The 16,196-nt window shown below is 35.0% G+C and overlaps 2 protein-coding genes across 3 annotated transcripts; one reads left to right on the top strand and one right to left on the bottom strand.

The window, feature by feature from the left end:
• LOC117109247 lies at window positions 1-7,005 on the top strand. 2 transcript variants are annotated; one of them, XM_033251505.1, is made up of 8 exons: window positions 1-154; window positions 849-1,088; window positions 1,814-1,995; window positions 2,397-2,653; window positions 3,773-3,971; window positions 4,973-5,231; window positions 5,851-6,007; window positions 6,833-7,005. In XM_033251505.1, the coding sequence occupies exons 2-8, from the start codon at window positions 849-851 to the stop codon at window positions 7,003-7,005; spliced, it is 1,467 nt and encodes a 488-aa protein (XP_033107396.1). In that variant the 5' UTR covers window positions 1-154. The 2 variants fall into 2 exon arrangements, with proteins under 2 accessions (XP_033107396.1, XP_033107397.1); XM_033251506.1 differs by lacking the exon at window positions 1-154 and adding an exon at window positions 278-403.
• A 1,567-nt stretch (window positions 7,006-8,572) lies between these two features.
• LOC117109269 (calmodulin-like protein 4) lies at window positions 8,573-13,759 on the bottom strand. The gene is made up of 5 exons (XM_033251542.1): window positions 13,682-13,759; window positions 13,273-13,303; window positions 11,871-12,011; window positions 10,430-10,612; window positions 8,573-9,803 (listed from the first exon to the last, which is right to left on the bottom strand). Exons 1-5 carry the CDS (start codon window positions 13,682-13,684, stop codon window positions 9,691-9,693), a joined length of 471 nt encoding a protein of 156 aa, XP_033107433.1. The 5' UTR covers window positions 13,685-13,759; the 3' UTR covers window positions 8,573-9,690.
• Between the last annotated feature and the right edge of the window lie 2,437 nt (window positions 13,760-16,196).

Raw genomic sequence — 16,196 nt, 5'->3', positions numbered from 1 at the left:
ATAGAGAAGTGACGTAATTCCTTGTTATGGTAATTGCCCACGACGAAGTTAAGTGTGTACAGTTTGATAGCAGATTGTGTGTGATCGGTTAACTGAGTATAATTTCCATCTATTTGTAGTATCTATAGTCTTTCTAGGCGCAAATTGCTGAAAGGTAATGTGTAAATGACAATATTTATTTTTATCAGTTAATTATTAGCCAGCATAGTTAGGGCTGTAGCTCTGACGAAGGCCGCTGGGCTAGCCTAGGCCTATCCAAGTCCTTCTTTGTGGTGGGACTGGTTACCACTACCATCCAATGCAGACAGCAGCAGCACATCATCAAAGGCTCATCACATTTCTTGTCCCGGTGATTTGCCTTTTGTCGAAAAAATATTTGCTGCTGTAATGAAACTACGTTTACGTTAGTAATGATGCACAAATATACCTAGATTAGGAAACAATGTGACTTTAAAATTTATTATATTTTTATTCAGGCCTAGGCCAAGGCCTAGTAGGGCCTAATAATATATATATATTATTGTTGTTAGCCTAATGTTAAGCCTAGGCAAGGCTGAGAACTGCGCAGTTACCAGTAGGCCCAACAAGCCTAATAATAGAAATAGGCCACAATAATTGAGTCATGAGATCAACAAATCAGTTACTACTAGGCTAACCTAGGGCCAGTGCCTACTAGTAGGAGTACCTAGCCTACGGTACTTAAAAAAAAGATAAGATAATGCCTATGTTTGGACTGCGGAGACCCTAGGCTGCAGAAGTACTTAAAAATGATAAACCAAAATAAGTTTTGGTAAAACTTCGCAAAAGACTTTGCTTCAATTTTTTTTTTTTTTTTTTTTTGTCTGCAGATGGGTTGTGCAGCATCCTCCACTTTGGCACAAGTGGAAACAAACGGGTACACTCAACAACAACAAAATAAACAAGTAGTTGTTATAAATCAGGGACATGCCCAACAGCCTGTTCAGCAAGCTCCTCCTAATTATCCACCTCCACAACTTCAGCATCCCAGAAATGCACCAGCGCCACCGCCTCAACCGACCCCTCTACCTGCTGCTCCACGGCTGGTAAATACTCAAAAAGAAGAAGAGGTAGGCAAATACGTAATCCTACATGTACAGCAGTAGTAGGGTTAATCATAGGAGTGATGTTTTGCACGACCTGAGATGTTGTACTGAATACTAAATTCTAGACTTGTCAAAAAGTCTAGTTTATTGATTTTTTTTCCTGGAGCATTAGATAATTAGAGAGCCACCAGCATCTGTTTTTGTTGGGAAACTTGTTATGCTGTTGAATTTCGCTAGGATATATGGAACTCCAGGCAAATAAGTAATATGGAACACGTACCATTGGTGCCAAAATCAATTTATTTTTAAGCATTTTCACCAAATTTAGGCACTGGAATTCTAAATATGTACGGAAAAAAAATAATCTTGCAAGTGAATCATGTTAGAATCGAACCCACAACCTCCAGATATCTAACCTGGTGTCATAACCACTAGCCCATTATTCGAGCTTGTGCAAAGTGGCTAGTGTGGAATCCGATTCCCAAGTCGGCCATCCCGAGGCAAAACAACGTAACTGTCATTTTTGTCGATTTTTAGATAATATCATTTGGGAGTATGTTAAACACGTCTCCTGCAAAATTCTATGGAACGGCCGAAGTAGCATTGGGTACTGCAATGCTTAATTAATTCTTTATTTTAAAGGAAAACAGAGTATGAATATTGAAGTTATTTAAATTTTAAATAGTATTTTCTGTACCTTATTGTGAACTTTTTTTAACCGTGAAATTTCAAATTTCTCTTTCCTTCAGCCGGCTGAAGTTGTGTTCAATGAGGATCTTGTGAAGCAGCTGGTTGATTTAGACAGAGAGGTCAACCAATTAGAATCTCGCAATGTCACTAAGCGATATCAACTTCAAAATAATCAAATTCTACAATTAAATAATAGAGTCCAGAAGATGACAGTTGAACTACAACAACTGGAGGTTCAAACGTAAGTCACTCACATTTCGGGCAGGGATCCAGACCTTTCACACCGTTTGCCGTGGAGAAGGTCAGGATGAGAGATAAAAAATTTAAAATTATAGCGGCCTAAATTGAGCAAGTCTCAGTTTATACTTCTTTTAATAGAAGTGCTGTAATTTGCCTAAAATCCTCAGCTCTCTTAAGAGTTAGGGAGCTCACCAATCCTGTGGTCTCTGCCCTGTTACATTGTACTTATTTTATATATTTTTACTATACAAGAAAGTATAATACGTATTGAAATGCACGCCATCGTTTTGGGATTCAATATTTCGTCATTAATTATGTCATCATCAGGAATTTTACTATACAATTTTATATAAATTATTTACAAAATGCTTTTTCAAATTTCATTCCATTGACCACTTTTAGAAGGAAGGAATATCAAGATGTTGCAGCACTTCAGAACAACCCAAGTGTCAAACAGATGATGACTCAGATGCAGTACGTACAGCAGATGGCGAAAGAACAGGAGGAGTACATGGCGGCATTAAACAGGCAAGAGATCCACAAGAAAGAGCTGGATGCCACAAATGCACAGCTTGTCAGCATGAAAAACGACCTAGGGCAATTGAATGCCGATATGGCTAAATTGAAGGACTTATACGACAAACAGGATACACTGTTGTGTGAGTACTTTTCTGTTAAATCTCTGTCTATGCTATCAAGTTTTATGATTTGCCCATATATGGGTGTGATATGATATCATCATGCCCATATATAGGTGTGATATGACACCATCATGCCCATATTTGGCCATTATATGACACCATTATCTCCTTATATGAATTTATATATGTTTTATATTCTTTTTGTACATCTTATGACTAGATATTGTGCTCATAGTGTTATATCCTTGTTATCTTTTATTTATTACTGTTTATGTTGTTAACACTTGTGACACTGTCAGTGGATTGTAATTTCTGGGTTTTTCAGACAATAAAATTATCTTGAATCTTGAATCACTAAATTATTGTAAAGATTGATAATGTGCATAGAGAATTAAAAATACATGATATATTCAGTTGTTTATTTTATTCTTAATAATAATAATAATTTACATTTATAAGCGCATGTTGTGCCGTGCCTCACTGCGCTTTACATCAAATTATAAAACAAAAAGAATGATGACTTAACAATAATAAGCTATAAGCAGCCAATTAATGAATTTCTTTATACTATAAGTAAAAACATAATTATTGTAAAGAATAATATTGTAGAGGATTGTTAGTTTGAAATCTAGATTCTGAATCCTTCCATTAGTACAATCTGTAAAACATAGGTAAGTATCACATATAACAATTACAGTAGTTTCAATACATATAAATAATCACTTATTTTAGTTATCTATAACAATAAATAACCTGTAAAATAAAGAGATATAAAATGAATTATTTTTTATATAATCAGATTTATCTTTTCTATAAATACGGATATGTAAAATATATGAGAACTAGTTTAAATTTAAAATCTGGAATGTTGACGTTACAAAAAAAATATTGATTTATCATAGCCTGTGGCAAATAATATGTTGTTGCTTGGTAACAGATACCAATAATAGTCAAGGTTGATCCATATTTGAACATACTACACAGCACTGTGCAATATATTGACCAATTAACACTTAGTATATTTATAGACTTCACCTGTTTCTAAATATATTATAAACTAGTAGTAGTTAATGTCATACAAATTCCTTACAATCACACTTTCATTAATAAAACGTTATTTCCTGTTTTCTTCACCAGCAACCATCTTTGATGGTAAATACGGCAGCGAAACTGAATACAGGTTAGAGACGGAGCTTGATCTAAGCTTGGAAAAGAAACAACGGGTGATGGTTGCTAAATATAAATGGAGCAACGGAAAGACTTTAATGCAGCACGCATCTGGCCAGTTAGGCTTTGCTGTAAGACGATGGCAAGATGTTGCTAGGATACCGCCCTCGTAAGTCTTTGAATTCTAGATCCAAATCGTTCTCATTATACTTTACGCTTGCCATCCTAAAACCAGCGTACTGTCGCTAAATGTTAATCTGAGTAATTAGCATAAAAATGTATTATATAATATTGTGTATACTTAGTACAAAGAAACTGTAATACTTTTACTCACAACATTGGAAATAGTAAGTCAGTTCCAGTATGACCTGTCATTTATTTTCATGCTGGTTTTGGCATGATAAGCTCCATTTTGTTTTATTCTGAAAAAAAAAAAAAAAAATATTGAGTCGAAAAATATTGTGGTGTCATGATTTGAAAAAAAAAAACCTGGGATTGAAAGGCAAGCATTTTAACCACCACACTACAGCTTCACTTAAGCAAGACATGTTTTTTTCAAGATTGTCAGAGGCAGGCGGAAAAAAAATAAAAATAAAATGTTGTTTTCAATTTCATATTTAGCAACTGGTTTTGCCAGAAACACCCAGATGGAGGAGAAAATAAAAACAAAATCTTATTGGGGAATTAGAGTGTAGTAATGGGATGGTTAAATGCTTTAAATTTATATAAATAGAAAGAAATAAACATAACTTATTTTTGGATATTTCAAGGCAGCAGCGGGTGTAATAAAATTAAGAGAAACTTAAATTTTTTTTCTGAAATTGGCCAAAACTAAAATTTTTATTTTTATTCAAATCATCCTTATTGGCGGGCGTTGGGTTAAAGAAACAAGGTATAAAAAGGCTCGCCTTAAGTTGCTTTCCACTAAGCCGCACCCCTTGGATATTGTTCCTAAGTTGAAGGACCTTAAACAGTGTACTGTATGTTCATAGGACATGGCTTAATCTTGGCTATAAAATAACACATTTTGATTGGTTAGTTGTTTGACATTTTCCAGAAAAATCCAATTGCATAATTTCTGTTTTATAATGTTTTTATTATGTATTACAGTATGCCTAGGTTTTGTTAGTTATAATACCTAATTTCATTTTCATATACTGTACTGAACAGGAACGGTCAATTAATCTATCAGTTTGCGGCCGAAACACGGAACAATCTCGTTGCAGCCTCTCAGAACATAATGAGTGCCCAACGCTACCTCAATAACATAAAGTTCCCATACTGTACCCCAGAAGAAATAACAACGCTTAACACAGCCATCTCCAACATTTTCACTGACATGAGGACAACAGAAAGACATCAACATGCCCTCCAGTGCTACTCTGTCGTCTGGCGTAGGTCATCAGCTCTCGTGCAGTGGTTTGATCATGTAAGTAGTTCCTCTAGATATAATAGACATTTTACTATCAAAGACATGCCCGATAATCATTGGGGTTCTCTATGGTTCAGCTGAACCCGTTTTCGAGTTAATCCCCTCTGATTAAACCAAACCACATCCTCTTGTTGCTTTAATAAGCATCAAAATGATGAAGACATTCATCATTTACATGCCGGAATGCTTCCGCCCCAGTGGTCATTGGATCAAGCGCATATGGAACACATTCAGCTCACTGGGGAGAATTCCATAATGTTGCAGCTGTAATCAGTGCATTTTGTGTTTGAACCTACCAGGTACCCACTTTACTCCTAGGTGGAGAGAGATAACTGTGGGTAAAGTGCCTTGCCCAAGGACACAAGCAAAATGCAAAGCAAGGGAATGAACCTCTATCCTCAAGGTTCAGAAGCAGAACCACAATCACTGTGCCCAAACCGCTCCTGCTATAGATCAGATATTCCAGTCTTCTTTTACACTGACGACCATCACATTGTTTAACATAGCAAGCACTTTTGAATGATATGTACGTTTCAATAAAAACTCAAATATTGGAGAATACATCACTTACATGTCATCTAATGAATTTCCCCTTGTAAACCTGTTTGTCATTTAGGTTATAACGAAGACAATCCTACGAGACTTAGATGCAGCAACAAAGGAATGCGCCGCTAAACAGCGCGAACTGAAGATGGAGAGGTTGAAACTGACAAAAGAAAAAGTACGAGAAAAGATGGGAGATGAAGTAGCTGACACAATTGAAATACAGCAAGGTGAGTTAGATATACTGAAGTCATAATGTCTGAAATAAACCCAAACAAATAAAATTAACTGAATCGCCTGTTTAAAGGGACGAAATAAAGCCGATAATTTGACTGACGTAGATAAAAATAATACCTACAGATTTACTGCTACAGTTTAAAAACTTTTTACTACAGAGATTATAAATTTTAATTAAAAGTACCAGCCAACATTGGTCTGTGCTGCTAAGAACATTGGAATAGTATTTTAAAAAAGAAAGTATAATACATACTCCAAGTATTGAAATACACGCCATCGTGTTGGGATTTTAAATGTATCTGTTATGTGGAAAGTCAAAAATAATTTTGATTTGAAAGTAGTAAATAACTTACTCATACATTAGTGTGCATTTTAATAAAGCACCAATTTTCAAGTTTTAGTTTTATGTAGAGGGCCTCTTACTATAATTATATCTGTAATTATTAAAATATACAGTTGCAGCAGATAGTGTTGCACTAGAACTTAATAATTAATTAAACATTTCCCACCTTTGATTTGACTTTGGTGTATTCAGACATAAAGGGACAAGAATTGCCAAAAGCAAACAGATCACTTACATAGTGACATTCTCTTTGATGACACAACACAATGTAGACATTTATGCAAGTGACAAGAAGTGAATTCATGAGTACCTAGGCAATTCCTACAATTTACTTTTCAGTGTACCAAGTTCATTTTTGTTCACAAAACCATTAACAAACAAGACCAACAACTTAACATCCCTTTCAAAGGACAAAGTAAATTTAATTAAAGTGTCTTTTTATACCAAATCCTGATATGACATTTTTTATTAACAGATGTTGGAGAAGATAAGGATGAGGAACCAGAATTATTAATGCTGATGGTAGATGCTGACAAAGTTTCACTTGATGGCAACCAGGAGGTAAATCTATTTGCAGCTTTCTTTGCTTTCAAAGTGATAGGTTTTGCTGATGATAATTGGCTTGAAAAGCTAGAAATGAGGTGGTAAAGAAATTTTGAAAACATGGTGTTGAAATTGAAGCTTATTATACCTATTAAGTACCTGCTCAATGATTTATGATTATTGGCCTTTATAGCAAGCATGTATATTATATGAAATTATTATATATACTTAGAAAAAGAATATATATATAAGATGTGTATAAGAGACAGGTGTACTGTATGTTCATAGGACATGGCTTAATCTTGGCTATAAAATAACACATTTTGATTGGTTAGTTGTTTGACATTTTCCAGAAAAATCCAATTGCATAATTTCTGTTTTATAATGTTTTTATTATGTATTACAGTATGCCTAGGTTTTGTTAGTTATAATACCTAATTTCATTTTCATATACTGTACTGAACAGGAACGGTCAATTAATCTATCAGTTTGCGGCCGAAACACGGAACAATCTCGTTGCAGCCTCTCAGAACATAATGAGTGCCCAACGCTACCTCAATAACATAAAGTTCCCATACTGTACCCCAGAAGAAATAACAACGCTTAACACAGCCATCTCCAACATATATCTTTGTTATTGTACAGTACTGTACTTGTTTCCATGGGTATTTTATAAATAATGTGTTTACTACTGTTGCAATATGACTGTGCAAGATCAGAATTTTACTTCCCACCAAGCTTAAATATTGAAATAATAAAGAGTACTAAACTAACTAAATTCTACTTCGTAATAATATATATCGCTAATTAAAATTCCACCAATTGTTGTTTTAAATAATGTTTATATATTTTTATTTATAATTTTGATTTATTATAATACTTATAAATGTGTTTATTCACAACAATGTTAGTTGATAAGATTCTCCCAGTGTTTTCTGCCAAGCATAGCATTGTAAAGGGAGGATTACAAACAGTGGCACATCTTGAGGTGTGTACACACCTCCTCCCCTCACTGAAAAAGTTTAAAGAAAAAATACTACTCTCATGTAGTTAAAATCACCTCATATCACCTTGTTTTGTGAGCCACCACCCCCTCTCTTAATCATCACAAGTTCTCGTCTTGTGGATTCTAGTATGCAATTTGACCAAATCTATGTTGTGCAGAGAATGTAAGATGGTCATGCATGAGTGAAATCATTCAAGAGTCGTTGCGCAAATCAAAATCTCCCTATTAAACCCCATTTCAAGACTCCTAGATACCCCAGTCTCCAATTCAACATTTTAAGGTTGATGTTAGGACTACCTCAACAATAAGGGGTGTCTTGTTATCAATATTTATATGCTGATTTCTGTACTTGAAATACCTTGATTTTCCCCCTATTGTCATTGCATTAAAAATATGTAAACAAACTTCTATGTGTTTATTTGTCATTTTGTTGTCTGTACAATTGAATTGATCCAAATTATGAGTTATTTCCATTCACGTATGTTTTTAAATTCAGACATTTTCATATAAAATACTGTAATTTGTAAAGGAAAAATACAAGAATAATATTTTTATATGTCGGTATCGATGTAGTGCTCTACAGTCTCCGAGGACTATTCCAAACAAATTCTACTGCTGACTGTTCAACTCGGAAAATAGGTGGAATGAACACTCTTAGAAGATAACTTAAAATCTGAATACATTTTATTTGCTCCAATACATCTTTACCAGCCCACATATACAAAATAAGATCATTCCTATAAATACATAAAAAAATTATCAAGGTGTCATGATGAATGCTATATTGCATTTTAAGTTCTTAATTCTGTGTATACACACAAACTTTGGTCAGAAAATTCAATGACGATAAAAGGTTATCAACATTCATGATTATTTGATAAAAATAAATATTTGTTTAATGTCCAAGGTTAAAATTAGTATCTAGTATTATGCACAATATAATGTGCTAGACATTTTGGCTTTAGAAATAGAGCCTAATCACCAATATATACAAATAAAAATCTTAAAATGAAATTTTAACTCAAGGCTATAGAAATGATTTATAAGCATTACTGTTGTACGTATATGGAATATTTATATAGTACTAATTATGGAATGGAGTTTGAAAGACAAGCAATGTTCTGTAAAGGCAACAAGGTTAATGATCATGTGTTTTTATAGCCCCTTCCACAGCAAAAAACCGTCTCAATTTGCTTATTAGCCACTAAGAAACTAAAAAATTATTTGATGAACAGACGTGAATTCGAAGGGGAGAAGGAAGGTCCACAGCTCTGGTTTTGAGATGGCGTCCATCACTACCGTGTACAAGGCCATGTATCTAGTTTTGCTATTTCGAGATGACATTATTCTAGGGTTTTGAATTACTGTCAAGATCAGATGATAATACACATCATAATTTTATCTTGTCACATGGGTGAACCAAATATTACTGTTTGTAAAATAATAATACAGTAGAACCCTTTCCAGCTGCGTAGGCCTAGTAGTACTAATAGTACTGCTAGTAGTAGTAGGGCAGCTAAAACAGTGTTAAAGAGAACGGCTTCTTTCTGTATTAGTATTGATGAGAAGATTCTTACACATAGTGAGCGGCTAGTAATCCACAATACCTGGTCAGCAATGTTTAATACATAATTGTGGGCTTTGTCTATCTGAAAAGGTTTACATCTGATTAAGACTTCCATTCATCAATTAAAACATTCTGGAATTTATCTAAATGGACTGTCGCTGAAAAAGAAATTATAAATCTACAAAATATGTTCTGATTATGATGAGTGGCAGTGTCCTTATTCCTGTGGTGCCATGGAATCTGGTATAGGTGTAAGCAGCTTCTTTACAAAATCTGCATACTGTATTTGACCGTTCTTTGCAATACCAAATTCTCGTAAAACTGCATCCACTAGAGAAATAAAAGGAATTGCTTACGATTACAATACTTCATACTAACATTCAAACATGTTTATAATAAGCATTTGCTCCACAGACATTTCTACCAATCTACTATTGTGATAAATATTGTTGGATTTATATAGCATTTTATTGGAGCTCAAAGTATCAGGGTGTGGACTAGTAATTTGCTTCTCCCCTAAGGATCTCTTCGTGTCTGAGCCACCCAGTAAACTGGTACCAGCAACAGTCCACAACAGGGCTGTATGGAGCATTACACTGAGGTAACCCCCTACTCGTCTCAAAAGATTACTTGGGTCTTGGAGCCATATAGTGTACACTATTCCTATGGTTTATAGTCCTTTTACCTGAGAAGACTTGTTCCCACACCATAAGCACACTAAGTTGTGCAATTTGAACCAGCGCTGATATGTGACTGTATGTTGCCGAGCGCCTGGCTTAACTGCTCAGTCATTCGACTTGCAAATGTAAAGTGCTATAAACTATGTACTTACAAAATATTTTGACAGTTTCTATGAAACGGAGATCTGCTTTACATTGGCATGGCAAAGACGAATGAATGAAACATAAATCAAATTACGGTAATCTAAAAATGTATTATAGAATCAATAACAGTACCTTCTCTTTCTTTTAATTTTTCTCCAAATGTGCACATGATACGCTTAAATTCTTTAACGGAAATGTAGCCTTGCTTCTTTACATCGGCGTGGTAGAACGCGTCAAGTATTTCTCTTGAACAACTCTCATTTCTCTGCTGTTCATCCATTATGAGGAGGAAGTCATCAAACTGTATTTTCTTTTCTAAGTGAACCAAAGGAGGGCAGTTTTTCAAAATACATTCTACAACTACTACAACTTCTGTACAAATTTTAGAAAGAAATACCCTCGAAAATTCAATTTGAATAATGCATTGCTCATATTATATGGATCAAACAAACGGAAAGGAAGTTGCCATGCCAAAACCGGCATTCATATTCTCCACATTATAAGCTTTAAACCAAAAGGTCCACTGATTAATCTCAGATAAGATAGTATAATACATACTCCAAGTATCGAAACTGATGATGACATAATTAATGTCGAAAAATTGAATCCCGACACGATGGCGTGCATTTCAATACCTGGGGTATGCATTATACTATCATAAGCTTTAAAATGATAAATAATACAAAAGTATAACAGCTTCTCTCTAATGTATACAATACTGTCACATTCTTAAATGCTAATGACTTATACCCCATTCAGACTAGCATCGCATTGCGATCGGTTGTAGCAATTGCGGCACCCAATCGCAAAGTAAAATCGTGTGTGAAAGCTTGCCAATAGTAGTCGATATGTAATCGATATCGCAATTGTTACCCGTTGCGATTGGGTGCTACAATTTTTATTACTCCCGATTACCACAGAATCTGATCGCAACGAATCACAACGAATTCCACAGCCACTGTTTGGCTGAGGTCAGGCAACATAGGCCTAGCCACCGGAGGTCTAGGCCCTAGAATGTAAAGTTTGTTTGTGTTGGTCTGAATGCGTTCGTTGATTGCGATCGGGAGTAATCAGTTTTGGATTACCACTGATTACATCGCAACCGATCGCAAGAGAGTGTAGTCTGAATAGGGTATTAGTTTAACATTTAGCAACATTATGCTGGTTTTGGGATGCAAGCCTCAAATTTAATTGAGGGATTTGCCCCTCTGAACTTTGTGACTTGACCCTGAACAGGGCCTTGCAGTCCCTCTGACCATACTGAAAGAACCCCTTCTTGTTAAACAGCTTTTCTCCCTTAAATATAATATCCTAGAGCCACCACCATTGGCAGAAAATATCAGTTGTAGGCCAGACAACAAACGGAATAGTGTGGAGTATATCAAGAAAGTTTTAAAAGAAGACAAAGAAACAAAATACCTTATTCTAGGGTAGCAAGAACTGGTACCAAAAAAGGGTAGGCATGCAGTTGGACCAACAATAATTAAATTATGATATAATTAAAATCAGTCATTATTTATATCTAAGATCACAGTTTTTATACTTGGTACAGTATACTGAATTCCCTGCCTACCTTTTTCATACTGTCTACGATAAGCTCTGATTTCCTGCGTTGTTGGACTGGTATACAATGACCTCATCACCCGAGCAAGGTCATCAGCTCTTATGACACCTTTCCTTGAGCTGTCGTGCAGAGAAAAACAATCTCGATATTCTGAAAAAATTCACCAAAAAGATAGTTCTCAATAACATTATTGGAAAATAATTGCAAGATATTTGGAAGGATCAGATTGAATTAGTTTGGTGTAAACACTAATGTTAACCTACAAAAGTCTAAAGACTTTAATTTCAAGTGGTTTTTCTGGTGGTGATTGGGCAATGTACCTGGAGAAAATCCCCTACTCTTTCCGAAGAGTGTAAACTGCATTCTTCAACATGTTCACAACTTAACGGTCTCTTCTGCAATTTTTTATACTTGTTTTTCAGTCCTTCACATGGTTCAAATTTTTCTCAAAATGTTGTGTGGAAATTTGAATCTGCCTCCAGCTCAAATACAAAATGGGCAACGGATGGAATAGAACCGGGTACCAAAGGATCTTCATGGTTCAGTAGACACATAGTGACTACCACCAGTTTAGCCAAATGAGCTATGTTGCTCTCAAGGAGAACATTCCCAGTGTAGAATGTGTTTCATCTTAACCACACTATAAAATGAGGCCTGCGTTGATTACGGTACTACAGTAGTTCTGCAGAACTGGAAACATTATTGTTGATAAACGTTTTTTATATTGTTTCTGTTGTTTAATTATTTTATATAATGATGAAATTAAACAAAAAATTTGGGAATAAATTTATATTTATTAATACGTATATAATTTACCGAAGAAACAGTATAAAACAATCCGTTTATCCGCATCGCACAACTTGCCCACTAACAAATTACTTTCTATCAGTCAGATAGTCAGTGCGATGTGAAAGCAATGATAATGATACGGTCTTTTATACTGTTTCGGTCGGTAAATTATATAAGAATGAACATAAATTTATTCTCATGATATAAGATGGAAACAAAATATAATACGTTTTCTTTGTTTTCATGCTATAGTCATTATATAATTTAGCAACAGAAACAATATCAAAAACATAAATTTATTCCCATGATATAAGATGGAATAAATTAAATTTTTGTTTATTTCCATCACGGTATATATGGTAATTTAATGACAGGAACAATATAAACAACATCAACATCAATGTTTCCATGGCACTGACTTATGGTAGTACCTAGTACTACTACACTGTAGTACCGTAAGTCATTTGTTAGGGGGCAGATTTCTAGGCCAAATTTTTGTGCGAAAAATGTATTCTTCGCGCAGGGCTTACTATACAGTCTGGTAGGGGGCGAGATTGAAAGAGGCGAGTTTGCTAGGGGACTAATTAATTGACTGGAATCCACCTCACTTAATCATACTTACCATCAATTTGGTTTTGGCTAAAGAAATGGGCCTGTAAAACAAAAAAATAACACAATCAACCATTATTTAATACAAATGTTTATATTTATAATAATACTGTAATAAACAAAGGCTGATTAATCAGTCCAATGGTATTTACACCACCGTAGGGCAGGCCTGGTTATGATATTATATACTAGGCCAAACAGTAACACATCACACCACGCCCATCAGCACTGAACCGATGACTCAGCCGACTTAAACAGATCAGGCCTACTCCTAGCTAGGCCTACGCCTATATTTGTTGGCCTAGCCTAGTTTAGCCAAGGAGTTATAGACCACCGGTAGGCTAGGTATATGGAAAAGAGTAGTCTTTTAAATACTTCACAATGTAAAGAATTAACAACAATAAAAAGCTAGAAAAACTTACCATTTTCTGTAGTCTAGTCACCCGCTCGCCTATCTACCTTTACATAAAAAGTATAAACAATATTTCGGTTTAGCGCCCTCTATAGATAATATTATACAAAAGTAAATTGTATCTATCAATTTTATTTAATAAAACGAACAATTAAATTGTCTTACTTTCTTATTTTTACTTTTAGAAATCCATAAAACATGTAATATAAGAATGTTATACATTAAATAGATTTAATAAATGTGATACAAAACTTAATACTATGGGACTTAATATGAAACCTCAATATGGTCAATTTGAAAGTGCGCAAAATTAGGTCTTGGCCATATTACAGTATTTTTATTTTAATAATCAAATATTTACTTATTCCATAATATGTTATGCGAATGTTATGTTGTTTCAGATTGTCACAAAATAAACTGATTATACACAATTATTTGTTAACCAATGACTGGTTAAAGTCCTTGGTATAACTAACTACTAAAAAATACGTTGCAAATATTGGTGCAAATGTGTTAAAGTTATTCTCTGACATACCCATCGTTCCCATTCGCGAGTTTATTTACTTTGGTGTTGTTTGTGACAGATCGTGTTTAATATGCTATTAGAGACAGCTAAACTAATAAGCAATAAGTAGATCTCCGCATAGTACACTATAGGAAAATTATTGTACGAAGGTTAGATTTAATGCATGAAAAAAATTCCTGAGGGCCTGCAAGACCAGAAGGAAATTTTTAAATGCATTAAATCTAACCTAAGTATAATAATTTTCCGTTTAGTGTACGATGCATGCTCTACTAATTGCTTTATAAGTCAATCGTCGTCTTTTAATTTTAGTTTTTTATAACCAACTTTTGTAGCAGCCATCGGTTGCTATAGTGATATGATCAGTATACGTGTGCGTATTTACATTTAGCTGTGTGTATGCTGATTTTCGCTCCTGCAGTACGCGTATAACTCATCTAATACCCCATTCAGACTAGTATCGCATTGCGATCGGTTGTAGCAATTGCGACACCCAATCGCACCCAATCGCAAAGTAAAATCGTGTGTGAAAGTTGACCAATAGCAGTCGATATGTAATCGATATCGCAATTGTTACCCGTTGCGATTGGGTGCTACAATCTTTATTACTCCCGATTTCCACGGAATCTGATCGCAACGAATCACAAGGAATTCCACAGGCACTGTTTGGCTGAGGTCAGGCAATAGGCCTAGCCACCGGAGGCCAGGCCCTAGAATGTAAAGTTTGTTTGTGTTGGTCTGAATGCGTTCGTTGATTGCGATCGGGAGTAATCAGTTTTGGATTACCACCGATTACATCGCAACCGATCGCAAGAGAGTGTAGTCTGAATAGGGTATTACATCAGCAGTACAGTACGAATACGATGAATAACTATTGTGTTAGAAAGATGCGGTCCTTATACCACTGCCGCTGCCACTAACGGTTAGCAAGCGCTATCGGTTAGAAAGTTGAGCGCGTTTCTATCATCAACCAATTACGTACGCGTTTACAGTTTCCTATTAGCCAGTGATTCGATCATCATCATATTCTTGGATATTCGGATCGGGATTTTCTCGTATAGACGCACGGCAACTAACGGTTAGCAGGATCCGAATCCTGCTAACCGTTAGCTGCCGTGTGAGAACATAGCCAATGTTAGTTTTTGATAACCAACTGTTGTAGCAATCATTGGTTGCTGTGATATGATTAGTATACTGTGTGCGTATTTACATTAGCAGCTGTGCGTATGCTGATTTGTGTTCCTGCAGTACTCGTTAACGATACGATGATTGTAATTTGTAATGTGTTAGAAGAACTTGTTGGTAATGCTATTTTGATAGACATCCGTCAAAGAACTAAATATAGTCACTGACCTCTTTGGTCGGTCCAGACAGGTAAAAATCGTGCGATCAGTCATAACTACGATAGGCTATGGCACGGCTTAGTAGGAGGAGGCCTCGGTGGCCTCGCCTGCCTGACCGCACATCCAATTTTGTTTCTTGAGTCTTTTAAAAAGGCCTAGAATATTCCTATTAAACGTTCAGTTTTTTGTTTATGAGGGTCCTTGATTCAATGAATTCCGCAATCCCGGCAAAATTTCAGTTTTTAAGAAAAATCTAATTTTTGTATAATGTTATAAAGATTTATAAATATAATACGGAATTGCTTTCCTAAGAATGAAAAAAATGTAAAATAAGACTGAAATTTGATTTTTTTTGTGTTCCACACAAAAAATTTTACAAAAAATGCGGATGAATTTTTCATGTTGATTTTGCGATAGGTCGTGAGAAGAAATATCGTAGGCGCCGAAAACATTAGCCTATCCAACGCTGCTAGGGTATGCCTAGCCTTACCTCGATTTAGGTTCTGTTATCACACATAAAAACGGCCGACATGATATTTTCTAGTATTGACACTTGTGAAATATAATATTTCATAGGAATTATTTCAAATTTGTTAAAAAACTGATAAAAACTGATTCTGACTGAGATTTTGACACTTAAACAAACATATCTCAACCTA

Source organism: Anneissia japonica, unplaced genomic scaffold (assembly GCF_011630105.1).
Source record: "Anneissia japonica isolate Jap-2015-1 unplaced genomic scaffold, ASM1163010v1 scaffold288033_len957474_cov176, whole genome shotgun sequence".
Taxonomy (NCBI): domain Eukaryota; kingdom Metazoa; phylum Echinodermata; class Crinoidea; order Comatulida; family Comatulidae; genus Anneissia; species Anneissia japonica.
The sequence above is the reverse complement of the archived record's forward strand: the minus strand, read 5'-3'. Positions and strand labels throughout refer to the sequence as shown.

What these genes read in the sequence shown, in the direction of transcription:
- LOC117109247 (XM_033251505.1), top strand. Translation starts at nt 849, where the DNA reads ATGGGTTGTGCAGCATCCTCCACTTTGGCACAAGTGGAAACAAACGGG. An exon ending in CAACAACTGGAGGTTCAAAC is followed by an intron (nt 1,996 to 2,396) that starts GTAAGTCACTCA and finishes GACCACTTTTAG; the next exon opens with AAGGAAGGAATATCAAGATG. An exon ending in GTTGCTAGGATACCGCCCTC is followed by an intron (nt 3,972 to 4,972) that starts GTAAGTCTTTGA and finishes TGTACTGAACAG; the next exon opens with GAACGGTCAATTAATCTATC.
- LOC117109269 (XM_033251542.1), bottom strand. An exon ending in TAGCCAAAACCAAATTGATG is followed by an intron (nt 12,012 to 13,272) that starts GTAAGTATGATT and finishes GAATTTTTTCAG; the next exon opens with AATATCGAGATTGTTTTTCT. An exon ending in TCGTAGACAGTATGAAAAAG is followed by an intron (nt 10,613 to 11,870) that starts GTAGGCAGGGAA and finishes TGGTTCACTTAG; the next exon opens with AAAAGAAAATACAGTTTGAT.